This window comes from Oncorhynchus tshawytscha, linkage group LG01 (assembly GCF_018296145.1).
Source record: "Oncorhynchus tshawytscha isolate Ot180627B linkage group LG01, Otsh_v2.0, whole genome shotgun sequence".
Taxonomy (NCBI): domain Eukaryota; kingdom Metazoa; phylum Chordata; class Actinopteri; order Salmoniformes; family Salmonidae; genus Oncorhynchus; species Oncorhynchus tshawytscha.
Window position 1 is genome coordinate 72,834,725 of NC_056429.1, and position 17,486 is coordinate 72,852,210.

The 17,486-nt window shown below is 43.2% G+C and overlaps 1 protein-coding gene across 4 annotated transcripts in view; it reads left to right on the forward strand.

Annotated features, from left to right (window-relative positions):
• Positions 1–17,486, forward strand: part of ccar1 (cell division cycle and apoptosis regulator 1) — a 36,118-nt gene that overhangs the window by 1,338 nt on the left and 17,294 nt on the right. Inside the window, exons 2-19 of one of the 4 annotated variants that reach the window (XM_024429526.2) lie at positions 383–546; positions 3,071–3,249; positions 4,292–4,471; positions 7,035–7,064; positions 7,217–7,246; positions 7,403–7,432; positions 7,601–7,633; positions 7,861–7,887; positions 8,235–8,443; positions 8,712–8,838; positions 10,017–10,139; positions 11,141–11,333; positions 11,497–11,788; positions 13,516–13,741; positions 13,892–14,005; positions 14,140–14,306; positions 15,104–15,314; positions 16,605–16,688. In XM_024429526.2, the coding sequence (XP_024285294.1) occupies positions 435–546; positions 3,071–3,249; positions 4,292–4,471; positions 7,035–7,064; positions 7,217–7,246; positions 7,403–7,432; positions 7,601–7,633; positions 7,861–7,887; positions 8,235–8,443; positions 8,712–8,838; positions 10,017–10,139; positions 11,141–11,333; positions 11,497–11,788; positions 13,516–13,741; positions 13,892–14,005; positions 14,140–14,306; positions 15,104–15,314; positions 16,605–16,688 (2,367 nt within the window). In that variant the 5' untranslated portion in view covers positions 383–434. The remainder of the gene's footprint in view (positions 1–382; positions 547–3,070; positions 3,250–4,291; positions 4,472–7,034; positions 7,065–7,216; positions 7,247–7,402; positions 7,433–7,600; positions 7,634–7,860; positions 7,888–8,234; positions 8,444–8,711; positions 8,839–10,016; positions 10,140–11,140; positions 11,334–11,496; positions 11,789–13,515; positions 13,742–13,891; positions 14,006–14,139; positions 14,307–15,103; positions 15,315–16,604; positions 16,689–17,486) is intronic. The other 3 variants (XM_042325304.1, XM_024429536.2, XM_024429544.2) reach the window with 3 other exon arrangements.

The window sequence follows — 17,486 nt, forward strand, 5'->3', positions numbered from 1 at the left end:
AACTGAGAGTCATGATCAAGGGATAGCTAGCTGGCCAACTAAGCGACATTTTCCAGCAGTGAAAGTTTTGCTAACCTGTCCATTAATTCTGTTGTTGCTAGTCTCACTATCCCGCCTAGTAGAGGCAGCTGTCAAGAGGCCCAACATTGTTGTTGTTTTAGCCAAGGTGGTAACTTAACGATATATTAGCCAAGCTAACGTTAGCTGATATGATTTAGCTAGCTAGGTATTGTATTAGCTGTAAGTAAATCTGTAACAATTTCCTCCTGTATTGTTTGTTTTTGTTGCTAGCTGCCTGTGTTTGTGGTCAATGAAAGCAAGGTAAATGTCAAATGAAGAATCCTTATACAAATAGGCCCGTTTCCGGTTATTGTTTTGACAGGATATAAACCTAAATCAGTTCTGTCAATACACTTAAGTTCGAGCCGTGACTCATGGCCCAGTTTGGGGGACAGAAGAACCCACCGTGGGCGGCTCAGTTCACTGCCACGGGGGTGTCCCAGCCCAGCCACTCAGGACAGTCCCTGGACCTCAACAGCCTACACTGTGAGTATGACATTTTTCTGGATGACTGCCTTTCCTTCTATAATCTGTACTCATCTGTGGGATACAATTAATGTGAGGTTGAGGCAGGGTTTCAGATAGGAAAATGTGACGCCGGACATTTGACCGGCAGTATTTTAATTTACAAGATATTTGTGATTAGGGTGTCCATCCAGAAGACTGACAGAAATCACATTTAGATTATGGTAATTCATATTCACCCCCTAGAGTCTACATTAATTAACACAAAACATTTCCCATCAAAATCCATCCGTTTTTTTGGCATGGGCTGCGTCTCAACCCACAGCATCTGCCGATGTCGCCCTTCCGCATCTGCGGTGAAGGTGGCAGAGCTAGAGCAGTGTTTGTCAGATCATGAGACATTCCGAAAATTTGTCTTCTCACGAAAACGTCTATAACGTCAGAACGGTTTGACCTACAAACTAAAGATGACTCCCACGAACACAATGGTGTTCTCCGTTTTGCTCTACGACCCCCAGAAACGTCACAGGACTTATCTGAAGTCGATACAGCCGATGTGCCAACTTCTGTCAGTAGTGTCCAAACAGTTTGGGCTACACACTAATATGCCCCCTCTAAGGAAAGGTGAGTCTCTCACAAACAGGTGGGTTGTTTTGCGCTAGGACACCCACAAGCCTCACAAGACTTGTCTGAAAGTAGCCCGGTACCAGCTTAAAAAATTTATGGAAGTACAGTATATATGGAGATAGTTTTGTGCCTAAAATAGGGGGTTAAAAACATGTTAATCTTTCATAACTTCATTTTTTGAATTATTTTGTTTTACTCTATATTTATCCATGTATGAAGCTGTTATTCAATGTGTTTCATCAAATTTTAGATTTAAAAAAAACATATGTATACCTTAAGGGGTCCTAATATTCTATATCATGTAGTCATACCACGGATTTTTAAATATTTTTATTGTTATATTTTTTTACCTTTATTTAACTAGGCAAGTCAGTTAAGAACAAATTCTTATTTTCAATGACGGCCTAGGAACTGTGTTTTTTTTGTACCTTGTCAGCTCGGGGATTTGAACTTGCAACCCTCCGGTTACTAGTCTAACGCTCTAACCACTAGGCTACCCGCCCCAAGAATCATTTAGCTATCTGAAGAATTCCATATGTTATTTTAGTAGACCGAACCCCCAGCTTAGACACTTAAGGATTAACAGAGCATGAATGTTGAGGACGATGTGCGGTCTTTCCTACGAAATTCTGATGTGCACTTTTAAGATGTTAGGCTAGTAAATGTGAACAGTTATTCTATGTCAATCTACTATCCCCCATAGTAAAAAAGTTGACACATTTTTTTGGTCAGCTGGTGGAGAAAGAAATGGCCTATTCCAGACTTTGGGACAGTTGTGGGACGATGGATTTCAAATTCATACAACCAGTAGACCTAGGCTACATTAAAGAAATTAAAATAAAAAATGGAAAGGGGGATACCTAGTCAGTTGTACAACTGAATGCATTCAACTGAAATGTGTCTTCCGCATTTAACCCAACCCCTCTAAATCAGAGAGGTGTGGGGGGCTGCCTTAATTGACATCCACATCTAAGCAATGAGTGATGCAATAGATCAGAACGTTTATCTTAAAATGTATAATGTTCTCTAATGCCTTGTGCGCAGCAATGCGCACTAATGTTCGTTCCATAATGCAATTAGCAGGAAAACACCATTATCAAAAGGACACCGCTCGTGCAAGTGGTTTCATGTGACAGAGAAAATAATTTGGCTACTGGACAATGAACTACAGTTGTCTAGGCTACACATTTTGAAGCTGGTAAGACATGTATGATAATATGTATTAAAATGTTCGGGTTTCAAACAATTAAGTATATGTTTTCAAAATGATACTGCCTCCAGCTCATTGCAAAGTGGTGTGTGATGCGCTGATGAAGCCTGACTTCCATTGCCTATGTTTGCTGTTTGAGATGCTGTAGCAGCAGCTTTTGCTGCTGACTGATTTTCTGTTCAAAGGCTCTGTATATGTTTGCTGTAGGGCTACGCCTGTGATAAATAAGATGCATAAAGAATATACTGTGCACCAATTTAATTCCACTAAATTATGCAAATGTACCTATAGACCGATAAGCATGACCACTCACATGTATTTACATTGACTGGTATTTCCATCAATAAATAGGCCAAAAAGCATTATTTCGCAAATTGGCTGGTGCCAATTTTATTTATCGTTTTTTTCTATTGTTATGTTTTGGGACAAAGGCTTGCTATTACCGGATAACGGTAACCATGGGTTGAGTGTACAGTGCTTGAAGGAAACTGAATCTCACTGATCTCTTTGGCAAAGTTTGTGATGGAGGGGGTTCAGATTAGTCCGCTGGATATTCAAAGTACTATACTTTTTTCTTTCTCTCTCTCCCGTCATTTGTTTTCTGTTTCTCGTTCTGCCGGTCTATCACTCCATTCCTCTCACTTGCCATACATCCTAACACCACTCTTTATGCATTCTTCTATTCCCACACCCATCTCTCTCCTGCAGCTCTAGGTGTGCAGCAGCCATCTCTCCTGGGTGCGTCTCCCTCTATGTACTCCCAGCAATCGGCCCTGTCTGCAGCCTCCCTCAACTCCCAGTCGTCCGCCTCCAACTACCAGCTATCCCAACAGACTGCAGCCCTGCAGCAGCAAGCCGCAGCTGCCGCCGCTGCAGCACTGCAACAGGTGAGCTACGCTAGGGTCAGCTGGGCAGTGTTCTGCTAGGCACAATGCAGCTAAATGTTCTTTAACAGAATATGATAATATTTGTGACTCACCACCTGGATTCGGTCTTATCTAGCAAAATGTGAAATGGTGTTTTTTTACATTGGATAAAAGTAGAGACTCAGAGCTACAAAATGGTTTATTATACTCTGCATTTGAGGAACAATGGGAAAGTAATTCTGCTTTGAAAGTTGATGAACTTGTAAACTCACTTTTGAGAAAATCACCTTTGAATGTTTTGGTATCTAGCTCTTCTTTGTCTACACCCATTCAGCATCGTTCACACCCTCTTAAGCTTTAGCCCCACCCATCTTGTTTCGCTCTTGGAGTGCACACTTGACGCACTGGCCGATGATTTGTTTACCTCTGGATAACATGAAAACAGCCTAACCAGCTCTGCTGGCAACAATTTAATTACGCTTTTTTGCAGACGTTTACTGACACCGGCCATATTCAGCAGGTGTTGTACACAAGCCACGTAATGTTAGCAAATGAGCCAGCCAGCTAACGTTAGCTAGTTAAACAACAATGAACAAAGTGCCAACAATGTCACAGTGCTAAGAGCTAACCAACCAGGTTCAATGTTAGCTAGCTAACATTAGGCTCTAACTAGAAAAGCAAACGGTACTGGGAAACAAAGAATAACGTTAGCTAGGGAGCATTATTTTGGTCAGACAAACTGGTTTGGGAACCACCGAGGTACAGAGATTGGTAAGTGGCCAAACCTCAGAAGACTTGAAGGAGCTGTGATGTTGGAAAACCTGTTCTCATGTTCTGATTTGTGGGTGATCAACTGATGAACACCCCCACACCATGAGACAGATCAGTGTGAACAACATATTCTTTAGATTCTGAGTGAAAGTCTGAGGAAAATAAAATTTGTTTTTCTCATCGCTGTGGTTGAGTATGAAGTCACTAACTGTTTAGTAAATGGTCTTCCCTTCAAAGCAACATCAAGTCATTTTAACTTTTTCTTTCTGTCTCATCTCACTTATTGTTTTAGTCTCAAATCAACTCGGCCTTGCAGCAGTATCAGCAGCAGCAACAGCAGCAGCAGCAACAACAGCAGCAGCAGCAACAGCAGCAGCAGCAACAACAGCAGCAGCAACAACAGCAGCAGCAGCAACAACAGCCTCCTCCTCAGCAGCCGCCTCCTCAGCAGCTCTACAATGTACCCCATCAGGTGAGACACATGGCCATTACACCAAGTGAAATACCCTGTTCTAGGTTGAATAGGATGAAGTTTCACTTCGAAGCTATTGACCTTATGTGTTTTGAGTTTTGCCCCTGATGACTATGATTGGAGAAGATGTTTAGTATGTCATATAATGTTAGTTCATCTGACGATCAATCTGGAATTCGTAATGTCTTCAATTTCTCCTGATGAGTACATATCTTTCCTTATTAGTTATACAAAATATTCTGTGGTTATAAAGGCTTTGAGAATGCCACTGGGTCTTATCTGGAGTAGTGCTCTGTTGTTGGGGGTTTGATACATGTTTTTGCCGCTTGGTTTTTAAACGAATTAGAGCTTGTCAGCAAAACTGTCGAACTGGGCAGAATTCCAGAACTTTAACCCACTTTAAGAACACAGTGTTCTAACCCAGAGCAGCCAGTTCATATCACGTCAGTTAGACCTCTCAGTCACTTAGTCACAGGCTTTCATTGACAAATGGGTTTCACTTAGATAAAAGAAAATGGCATCAGTGTTTGTCAAATCAGATTTTTTAGAGGCTAGACTCTGCAGCATAGTTTTCCCTCTTGTTCTCTTTGACCTATGTAGTAGTTGTCTTATACTACATTCCACAGGAGGTTGGTGGCACCTTAATTGGGAAGGACGGGCTTGTGGTAATGACTGGAGCGGAATCAGTGGAATGATATCAAATACAGTTGAATTCGGAAGTTTACATACACCAAATACATTAACTCAGTTTTCACAATTCCTGACATTTAATCCTAGTAAAAATGTCCTGTCTTAGGTCAGTTAGGTTCACCACTTTATTTTAAGAGTGTGAAATGTCAGAATAATAGTAGAGTGATTTATTTCAGCTTTTATTTCTTTCATCACATTCCCAGTGGGACAGAAGTTTACATACACTCAATTAGTATTTGGTAGCATTGCCTTTAAATTGTTTAACTTGCGTCAAACACTTCAGGTAGCCTTCCACAAGCTTCCCGTAATAAGTTGGGTGAATTTTGGCCCATTCCTCCTGACAGAGCTGGTGTAACTGAATCAGGTTTGTAGGCCTCCTTGCTCACACACGCTTTTTCAGTTCTGCCTACAAATCTTCTATATGGTTGAGGTCAGGACTTTGTGATGGCCACTCCAATACCTTGACTTTGTTGTCCTTAAGCCATTTTGCCACAACTTTGGAAGTATGCTTGGGGTCATTGTCCATTTGGAAGACCCATTTGTGGCTAAGTTTTAACTTCCTGACTGATGTCTTGAAATTTTGCTTCAATATATCCATATTATTTTCCTACCTCATGGTGCCATCTATTTTGTGAAGTGCACCAGTCCCTCCTGCAGCAGAGCACCCACACCACATGATGCTGCCACCCCTGTGCTTCACCCTATTTTTCCTCTTAACATAACAATGGTCATTATGGCCAAACAGTTCTATTTTTGTTTCATCAGACCAGAGGACATTTCTCCAAAAAGTACAATATTTGTCCCCATGTGCAGTTGCAAACATAGTCTGGCTTTTTTATGGCAGTTTTGGAGCAGTGACTTCTTCCTTGCTGAGCGGCCTTTCAGGTTATGTCAATTATAGGACTCGTTTTTACTGTGGATATAGATACTTTTGTACCTGTTTCCTCCAGCATCTTCACAATGTCCTTTGCTGCTGTTCTGGGATTGATTTGCACTTTACGCACCAAAGTACATTAATCTCTAGGAGACAGAACGCGTCTCCTTCCTGAGCGGTGTGACGGCTGTGTGGTCCCATGGTGTTTGTACTTGCGTACTATTGTTTGTACAGATTAACGTGGTACCTTCAGGCATTTGGAAATTGCTCCAAAGGATGAATCAGACTTGTGGAGGTCTACAATTATTTTTCTGAGGTCTTGGCTGATTTCTTTTGATTTTCCCATGATTTCAAGCAAAGAGGCACTGAGTTTGAAGGTAGGCCTTGAAATACATCCACAGGTACACCTCCAATTGACTCAAATAATGTCAATTAGCCTATCAGAAGCTTCTAAAGCCATTACATAATTTTCTGGAATTTTCCAAGCTGTTTAAAGGCACAGTCAACTTAGTGTATGTAAACTTCTGACCCATTGAAATTGTGATACAGTGAATTATAAGTGAAATAATCTGTCTGTAAACAATTGTTAGAAAAATGACTTGTGTCATGCACAAAGTAGATGTCCTAACTGACTTGCCAAAACTATAGTTTGTTAACAAGAAATTTGTGGAGTGGTTGAAAAACGAGTTTTAATGACTCCAACCTAAGCGTATGTAATCTTCCTACTTCAACTGTACATCAAACATGGTTTCCAGGTGTTTGATGCCATTCCGTTTGCATCGTTCCAGACATCATTATGAGCCGTCCTCCCCTCTGCAGCCTCCTGTGCTGCGTTCTCTAAGATTTTTTTTTTTGTGCAAATTATTGATGTTCAACACATCTTAAAAAATACCTCACTAAAGCTGGTCACTTGATATGTGTCAATCAAACAATGTAATGTTTATTCAATGAAAGACTTATTGCAATTTCTGCATTTGTGTGTGTACCCCGTCTCTTCAGCAACATCAACAACATACAGACTCATACGGGGTAAATTATTGATGTGCAACTCACACAGACAACTCTGAATCGCCTTGATTTGAAAAAGGCTATACTCATGATATCTATCAATCAACAAATGTATTATTTACTCAATGAAATACTTATTGCAATTTCTGCGTGTGTGTATCCCGTCTCTTCAGCAACATCAACAACATACAGACTCATATGGGGTAAATTATTGATGTTTGCAACTCGCACAGACAACTTTGAATCGCCTTGATTTGAGAAAAGCCATACTCATGATATCTATCAATCAACAAATGTATAGTTGACCCAATGAAAGACTTATTGCCATTTCTGCGTGTTTGTGTACCCTGTCTCTTTAGCAACATCAACAGCATACAGACTTATACGGGGTAAGCAGCAGCGGCTCGCAGTCGCAGCACAGTCAAATCATTCAAACCACAAGGCACTTCATGCTTGGTGCTGGGGTGTGGAATGTACTCTATTCTATATACGCACAGTAGTAACTGTTCTCTATTCTCTTTCTCTCCATCTTTCCCTGTCTATTATTCTCTCCACAGCTCCCCCAGCCCCAGCAAGCACTGCTTTCACAGGTAGGCTAATTAGGAACAAACTTGTCTCTCTTGTCAATTTAATGCACCTTTCAGAAAAAGTATTGCCACTTAAGTCATCTGGTCTTGAGTAGAATTATTTAGTCAAATATAATAGGCTTAAAAAAGATGCCATTTTGTCATGAAAATTGGGGAAAGAATTGTGACGGCATCATAATAGTCTAACATGACCGTGTCTCTTTTTCTGCCATCGGCACGGATGTTGAAAGAACTGGAGTGGTGAAAACAAATTCCCGGTAGGCATACCCACCTTATCACTTTTCAGTTTTAAAATCCAGGTTAAATGTTTTAACCTTCTTCATAGCCAAATACAATAACAGGACGTGTATGGCCACAATGAGAGTAATAATCAACACCTTGTAATAAATGAAGAGAACAGCTAAGGGACATTTGATTCAATTAAATCACAAATAACATGATAGGCTCGATATACAGTAGACACTTCAAACAGTTCCATTATTAGATACACAGATTTAGAATTTAGTGGGACTTCATACAATTAATCCATTTAGGACTTATACAGAAGGTAGGAGTAGGATGAAGATGTCCCTGGACACTGACCTATAACTTTCCTCCTCCCCAGCCCCCCGTGGCTCTCCCCACCAGCCTCTCTCTGTCCAACCCCCAGCAGACAGCCCAGATCACCGTGTCCTACCCCACGCCTCGCTCCAGCCACCAGCAGCAGAGCCAGCAGCAGAGCCAGCCCCAGAAACAGCGCGTCTTCACCGGCGTTGTCAACAAGCTGCATGACACATTCGGCTTTGTGGATGAGGACGTCTTCTTTCAGCTCAGGTGAGTGTTCAGACTCTGGACCAAGTCCTCTCAGATCTCCACAAGTGCATGGAGTTTAGGAGTCCGTTTAGGATCGGGCCATAGAAGACATCAGACCAATTGTCTTTTTTTCCATGGGTTTTCTATATTTTGCTGATCGCATTCCTAATTTGTGTACCTTTTTATTCTAAAGCAGTAATGTTTTGTTGAATTTCAAGTGTGAAGTCTCTGTATATTGCAGTTTCTAAAGCAATTTCAAGTGGGTAAATAATGGGTGATGTCTCCACAGTGCGGTGAAGGGGAAGACCCCCCAGGTGGGTGACAGGGTCCTAGTGGAGGCCGTGTACAACCCCAACATGCCTTTCAAATGGAACGCCCAGCGCATTCAGACCTTACCTCAGCTGGCCAACCAATCGGTGAGCCTCACCTAGCCCCTACACACACCTGGGACACATTCAGTAGACAGCCCTGAAGTAAAACTGAATAACTTTTGTCTCCCTACTGAAAATGATGGTGGTGACCATGTCAACAGCTAAAACCAAAGCCTTACGCCTTGATCAGACCGACAGCGGCATTTTGTTTTGGTACACCAGAAGTATATTAATTTCCAATGGAACTCTGAATTTGCCTTGCAGCATTGGGTTGCAGAAGCATTTGCAGTGCGTTCTGTGTGGTGCATTGTGTACAATTGTGTACAGACCCTTTCCACATGGGGCCGTGCATTATCATGCTGAAACATGAGGTGATGGTGGCGGATGAATGGCACAACAATGGGCCTAGCTTAAGTCTGCCCATGCCATAACCCCCTCCGCTGCCATGGGGAACTCTGTTCACAACGTTGGCATCAGCAAACTGCCAACGCCATACACGCCGTCTGCCAGCTGCCCGGTACAGTTGAAACTGGGACTCATCCATGAAGAGCACACTTTTCCCACGTGTCAGTGGCCATCGAAGGTGGGCATTTGCCCACTGAAGTCTGTTACGATGCTGAACTGCAGTCAGGTCAAGACCCTGGTGAGGAAGGTGAGCACACAGATGAGCTTCCCTGATACGGGTTCTGACAGTTTGTGCAGAAATTCTTCAGTTGTGCAAACCCACAGGCTTCCCCCATAATTTGCAAATAAATTCATTAAAAATCCTACAATGTGATTTTCTGGATTTTCTTTCCTCTTTTTGTCTGTCATAGTTGAAGTGTACCTATGATGACAATTACAGGCCTCTCTCATCTTTTTAAGTGGGAGAACTTGCACAATTGGTGGCTGACTAAATACTTTTTTGCCCCACTGTATATATATTTTTAAATGTAACTGTCATTCTGATCGAGGCATAAGCTAGTGACACCTTCCACCTCAATTTGAATGCTTCCAGGGTTTGAATCCAATCTGATCACTGGCTCGCTCTTCCTGTCTGCCCTGCTTGACTCACTCTCTGATTTAAATGTAATGTACTTGTAGCCTTCAAGCAGTATAGATGGAGCCATTGCCATATTCACCCTCCGATCTCAGTGCAGAGGTGAAGTTTGGGAGTGATCAGATTGGAACCCAGCCCTGTGTGTGTCTGTTATTAACCACTCTGATCTCCACCCTCCTCCTAGCTTCAGCAGCAGCCCCAGTCCTTACCTCCAGTTCCCCCACAGCTGAGCAGCTTCTATGCTGACCAGGGGATGCAGCAGCGCTACTCAGACATGCACTCCGTCGGCATGGACAACAGACAAAATGTAACCCTCTCCTTCCTCACCCTGCCCACTCCCACACACACCTCTATGGCCCTCTTATTCTCTTTCTTTTTTCTTTATATATATTCCTGCTTCTTTCACACAATCTGTGCTTCTCCCTACTCTCTTCTATTTCTCTCTCCTCAACTTTCTGTCTTCTCTCTCTTTTCCTTCACGCTGAGCATTTATTTGTGTTTCAGACCCAGGTGGTTTCCTGATCTATAAAAGCACATAAAATTCATTGAATACATTTTATCTCTGAGAAATGTGCAATTTTGAAGGTGCAATCCATAAGATTTAGGCTAACCATGCGAGTCCCATTGATGGTAATGCTTTTTGTGTTTTTCGCTTACATTTTTACAGACATTAAAGAAATTAAATAAACAAATACTAGGATTTCTAGGATATCGTTCAGAACGCACTTTTGACACACTTTTTCTTCACTTTTCTAACCCTTCTTCAATGTTATGATTACCACCTTTTCACCTCACAAACAGGTTAGGAACTACTATCAAAACTGTAAAGTTCTCCATACATCAAACAGAAAGTCATACACCTATCATTCCAGGGTTATGCAGAGTTTTATAACTTCACCTTTTTTTCTTTCTTTTTTTCTCGTGGAACCTGTCCTGTCTTTGCAGATAATGCAGACCGAATATGTGCTACTTTGGCAGTAGTTTTCTTGTTTGTTGACAGAAGTTAGTCACTGTACCTGATTGAAACAACTGAACCTGCCAAAAACATTTTGGGTGAAAGAAATGGTCGCCTTCCAAACCTCACTCCTCTAGTTCTGTTTTGCTTTAGCACATGGTTACCTGTTGGCAGCGACACAAACCTAATTTGGTGTATGTCCTCTTTGCATAATGATATCCATGAAGCACATTTCTTTAACTTACGCTCATATATGGGACAAGAAATCAAAATAAATCACTTACTCTGATAAGATACCTCATGGGACAGCCCTGGGGTAATGCTAACCTCTCTTCTCCCATACCCCACCCCAGAGCCAGCCTCCAGGCCCTAATATGATGAAGCCGGGTCCCAACATGCTCCAGTCTCTGCCTCCCCCCACCAATTTCAATGTACAGGCCCAGGGTCCCCCTCCTCCCCTGCTCCAGGCCCAGCTCTCTGCTGCCTCCTTGGCCCCGCTCCTCCATAACCCCCCTCCGCCCCTGCTATCACAGCCACCACCCAAAGGTAGGGGGCGCTATGATGTCCATTTGTCTTTTTCTGATGCTTTTAGATTTAGTTGTGACCTTTGCAGAAAATAAATAATTTGATTTGTTATATATCTGTCTGTGTTCATGTATTTGTCTGTCTGTGTCTCTTTCTCGCTTTGCGTGTTTCCCCTTTCCTCTAGATGTGTTCTCAGGTGGTCTGCTTCAGCCCCCAGTGAGGATGATGCCTCAGCCTGTCCGGCGTCTGGACCCCTCCCCCCGCTTCCCCAACCGTATCGACCGCCCTGAACTCATCCTCAGGACCAAAGATGAACGCAGTCGTGAAAGAGACCGTGAGCGCAGGAGGTCCAGAGAGCGCTCTCCCATACGTAAACGCTCCAGAGACCGTTCTCCGAGACGTGATCGCTCCCCTCGCCGCCCTCGCAGGGTGGTGCCTCGCTACACCGTCCAGTTCTCCAAGTTCAGCCTGGACGGGTGGGTCAATCAATCATTATAATGATTGGTCAGTTTCAGATTTTCATTGCTACTATATCAGGGTGTAATCTCGAACACCCGACCATTGGCAACACAGTGACTAGGGTCTGATTTAAATGATGGACTCTTGGCATAGAGGAACTACACCACTGCCTACATCACTAGTTTATCCTATTGAATAAAATGCTAAATAGTAGCTAGCAAGATGGAGATCAGAGGTCATCGTTAAAGAGTGCATTTCACAAGTGGCTAGTTTGCATCAACTACCTTAACTAAAATCACTGAAAAGGTTTTGCCTGCACACTTTGGTTTTCAATTGTGACGTTCTGGCTTGTCTTCCTTTTAATTTGGGGGGAGAGTTCCCTGAATTTGTTTTTTCCCCTTCATAGACAGTGACGTAGTTTCTCTTTGCCAAAAGAGTCAATTGAAACCAGAGGGCTATACTACGAAGGAAGCTAGATCTACTCAGGGTTTTCTAAAGCTAGCCAGCTTCAGTTAGCTTCACATTCCAGCACAGGCTTCCTCCTTACAAAAGTGTTTACTATGCTTGAAGATTCAAATGCATTCTGTCATTATTAAATGTGTAATGTGATAGGTATTTTAACATTACTATTTTTTTAACACTTCCTCAAATGAAGGGGAGGATGCTGCAATCTTTGCAAAAGGGAGGAAATCTGATTTAATTTGTCCTCAACTCGGTGCTCAGACACTTCATTCAGGATAAATGGAGTTAGCCCTGAGTTAGCCTGCCTCGGAGCAGGTTAGTTTTGAAGCGTTCGTTGCCATAGAAATGAACCTGGCTAAAAGGTGAGCCACTTTCGTGGCACTGGTTATCCCGGGTTGAACTCGAGATTGACCAAAGTTAACCGGGTACCTCCTCAAACCTGATTTGTAGTATAGGGCTCTGACCCTAGTCACTGTGTTGCCTTGGGTCAGGTTTTTGTCACTACTCAGGGGTGCAATTGACTGTAGAACTGTGTGTGTGTGTGTGTGTAGGGGCCTCCCGCATTGGTCTAAGTGCCAGAGGCATCTCTACAGATTCGAATTCGATCCTGGGCTGTGTCACTTTCGTCCGTGACCGGGAGACCCATGACGCAGCGCATAATTGGCCCAGCATCGTTAGGGGAGGGTTTGGCCGGCAGGGATGTCCTTGTCCCTTCTCGCTCTGGCGACTGCTGTGGCGGGCCGGGGGCATGCACGCTGACACGGTCGCCAGTAGTACGGTGTTTCCTCCAACATATTGGTGCGGCTGGCTTCCGGGTTAAGCAAGCAGTGTGTCGAGAAGCAGTGCGTTTTGGCAGGATCATGTTTCGGAGGACACATGGCTCGCGATATTCACCTCTCCCGGATCCGTACTGGAGTTGCAGCGATGGGACAAGACTGTAGCTACCAATTTGTATATCACGAAATTTGGGAGAAAAGGGGGTAAAAAAATAAGAAGTGTGTGTAGTGGAGGACTAGGTGAACTGTATATATTCCTGGGTTTCGGTACCAATTCTGAACCTCTCGGGGCCTTTCTTACAGTTGCTGCTCCTCGTGTGTCCCTGTTGTTTCTAATTGTTATAAAGAAGTGCATGTGAGGAGGTAAATTGAGGTTGTATTGAAGATGTTTTGTAATTGATAAAACAAAGCTATGTGGCTGCATTGAAGCAGGTTCTAGGTGCTTTGCTAGAACCGTTTGTAGTGACTACATTTGGTAGAACTGTACTATTTTCACTCCCCTCCAGTTCTAACTGTGACATGATGGAGCTGAGGAGGCGCTATCAGAGCCTGTACATCCCCAGTGACTTCTTTGATGCTGTGTTCACCTGGGTGGATGGCTTCCCCCTGCAACGGCCCTTCCAGTTCGGCAACTACTGTAACTTCCACATCATGCACAAGGAGGTAGACTCTCTGGTCAAGAACACTGCAGTGCTGGACCCTCCCGATGCCAACCACACATACAGTGCTAAGGTAAGGTATACACACAGACAGGTTGCATGCGCATGTACATACACCTGTACAGCGCTATGTTGTGATGCATACACTACTAATACCACATACAGCGCTAAGATATTCCACCCACACCCTCACCTGTCCTGTCTGTTGTAATGCATTGAATAGGTGATGTTGCTGGCCAATCCCAGTCTAGAAGAGCTCTACCATAAGTCCTGTGCTCTGGCTGAGGACCCTCAAGAACTCAGAGACTCCTTCCAGCACCCCGCCCGCCTCATCAAGGTCAGTTAGGTGTTAACCAATCAGTTTTTTCCCCAAGCCTGGTGTACAGTATGTCTAAGTTATAGAGTAAGCATGGCTTAGGCTTGTTTTTGACCTCTTGTTTGTCTCTCTTTCGGTCTCTCTCTGTCGCTCAGTTCCTGGTGGGGATGCGGGGTAAGGACGAGGCCATGGCCATCGGGGGCCACTGGTCCCCCTCCCTGGATGGAGCGGAGCCTGAGAAGGACCCGGCCGTGCTCATAAAGACAGCCATACGCTGTTGTAAGGCCCTCACAGGCATAGACCTGAGTCTCTGCACTCAGTGGTAAGTCCCGCTCTTTTCTCAACCTCCTTTCTCTCTTTTCTATCGCTGTCTTTTCTCTGTCTATAACAAGGCCAGTGGTAGTATTATAAAAATTAGAAAAGCGACAATCCATGATGCATGGTTTTGTTAACTCCCAACGATTAATATATAGCTTTTTTTTGTTGTTGGTTTTTGGACATTAATGACTGATTCTGTCATTTGATTTGCCTCTTAATTATTTTTTGTTTTCCAATGTCTTTGGCTACCATATGACGCCGTCCTGCTTCTATCTATCTTTGTATATCTATGTTGTGGATGAATGAATGCATTGATTTTTGTGGCTCGAAGCGCAGTCTCCCGGACCAGAAGACACCACCATTACTTTTCGTGTTTTAAATGTTTTCTTTTCATTCTGTTAAATATCTTACATATTTAACTTCTTGCTTTCACTGTCCTGTCCTCTGATTCTGTGTCTTCTCTCACAAACTCTCCCGTCCGCGAGGTCATAAGCTACACAAACACAGAAATACTGAGCTTTGATTGACTGAAGGCAAGGGTTGAGACGGGTTTGGGGTGTTACCAGGCTTGATGTTTTGTCAAAACAAAAAATGGCCGCTGTTTTCCCTGAAAACCAATGGACAACCAATGGAGAGCTGCAGACTGGGTTCCATGCTAATGTTGTGTGTTGGGTGTATACTGTAACAAGTTCAAAAGTCATTGGGGGGTAATGTAGCCTAGGCTAGCCCTAGCCCTGTTTTTGAGAGTTGTGTCCCTGACCCCAATGTTTCTTTCCAATGCGCCTTCTTCCTTTGCGACAGGTATCGTTTTGCAGAGATTCGCTATCATCGCCCTGAGGAGACTCACAAGGGGCGGACAGTGCCCGCACATGTGGAGACAGTGGTTTTGTTTCTTCCGGATGTTTGGCATTGTCTTCCTACCCGCTCAGAGTGGGAAGGGCTGTCGCGGGGACTTCGGGAGCAGCTGGCTGAGAAGCTGTCCGCGGAGCGGAAGGAGGCTGACGGAGAACAGGCACTGAACCGCTAATCCCTCTTCTCATTTCCCCCGCTTCTCACAGGAAGAACACAGCCACAGGATATTCACTAGACATAACCACCCCAGATACACACAGTACATTATGTTATACAAATCTAAACACACACAGAGGGCAAACCAGATATCACCATCGCAGGCAGGATATTGAACTACCTGGTCCCCTTTAGGTTCAGTTCCTCTCACTGGTCCCCCCCTCTCCTACCATCCTGCTACCTGGTACTACCCCCACTGTCCCCTCGCCAACACCCTCACCTGCCCTCACACTCAGCAGACGGAGACTAGGTCTTATCTTAATGACAATGCCGCGACTGGCCAATCAGCTTCCAGCTTAATAAATGACTCATAATTGGGTACTAAACTTGATATAGCTTAATTTTAATTGGCTTTATTTGCTTATGCCAAAATCACAATGAATAAAAAATTAACCCGCTTGCAATTTTGGCTGCTTGTATGAGGGGAGGATAAAATTACATAATTTGATTATTTGCTTTGGACCACTGAGGATTCTAAAAGAGAATGCTGGAACCTGCAGAGCCAGTTGCATTGGCATGTGTTTGTTCTAGATTTTGTTTTAGATTTTTTTTAAATATATTTTTTTCTTCAGTTCAATATCTGCTGAACTTGAAAAGAGAGAAAAACCCCTTCCCTAAGTTCTGTCTGTTCCTGTTTTGATTGGACTGTATCTAGAACTTAGTTTGTTCCAGGGCAGTTGTTTGGGCAGATGGTTTTCTATGATCTTCTAGAACCTAAAGAATGCAGAATCCTGAACTATCCAAATCAGAATCTCTGCCAGACTGGGATGGCTAGCTAGGGAACCCACATACAGACAGTTGGCATACACACTGAGTTTGGCAACACAAGCTTTGAGTTGAACCTGATGTACCTACCACTACACAGATACAGACCACACCCCCTTTGGAACCCACTGTCATTGATTTACCTTTTTGTGTTCCACAGAACGTGATTGATTGGCCGCTGGGGATGGGGGGCGGGGTATTGGTTTTCCGTGATAAAGGTTTTATATTAAAGAGATAGAGGGCGTCCCTGTGTTACCTACTACCCACCTTGCTGTAGCAGAGGACTACTTTATCATCCCAGAGCAACTCACTAGGACCAGAGAAACTATCAGACACATGATGTGAAGGATCACCTTTTGTTTTTTCACTATTTAAAACGACAGGAGAACGACTGTTTTAATGGTTTTCTGTCCCTCTTTCTTTTTCTTTCTCTATCTCTCTATCTCGGTTGGACATTTCTTTCTCAAAGGAGGAAGAGGAGAAGGATGAAGAAGATTCGAAGGAGGTGACCACCCCGACACACTGGACTAAGCTTGATCCGAAATCAATGAAGGTAGTATTTCGGATAGTTGATAGTTGAATAGCCTATACCTGAGAAATGACTGAATATTACTCAGTACAAAGTAGGTTACTTTGACTTTTAAAGCCACTTAGCAGATATACTTTTATTTAGAGTACAGTGAGTGCATAGCCTACATTTTTAATATGTGTATGTGATGCAGGATTTGAACCCACTACCTTAGCATTGCTAGCGAGTCAGGATAATGTTCTTCTGACATGCTGTTTTGTGGTTCCCCACATTTATACCTGGCATCATCTGGAACTGTGCAACTTAACAACAATCCTAACCAAAAAATTGCAGGGGGTGAAATGGTCCGGGATAGGGGAGGATTCAGGGTCCCCCTGGATAATTTTATTTAGAAGGGTGGAGAAGCTCAGTTCTGGCTTTTTAAAGGAGATTCTACTAGAAAATTATACTGAAAGAATCTAAAATATAATGTCCACCTACAGAAATGAGCCCAATAACATAATGGTAAAATTATTTAAACATATTGGCCCTTCAGGGGTTGCAGAAAAGGAAAGATAAAACGCTCATCTAAAATACTTCTCGGCTTCAGTCAGCGTTTGCTCCAAATCAGAATGTAAAATTGCTAATTTTGTGCTTCAGTCGCACTTCTCAATTCAGATGAAATATCTTTGCACTCTGACTGCTGTGTGGGCCACTTTTCTCCGGTGCTTTCCTTCTGTGTAGTTTTTCTCCGGTAGCAAGATTGACTTCAAACGAAACATTTGGAAATGTAGCTGGGTACATTCTTTTTATGATAAACATTAGAAATATGATGGCCATGCA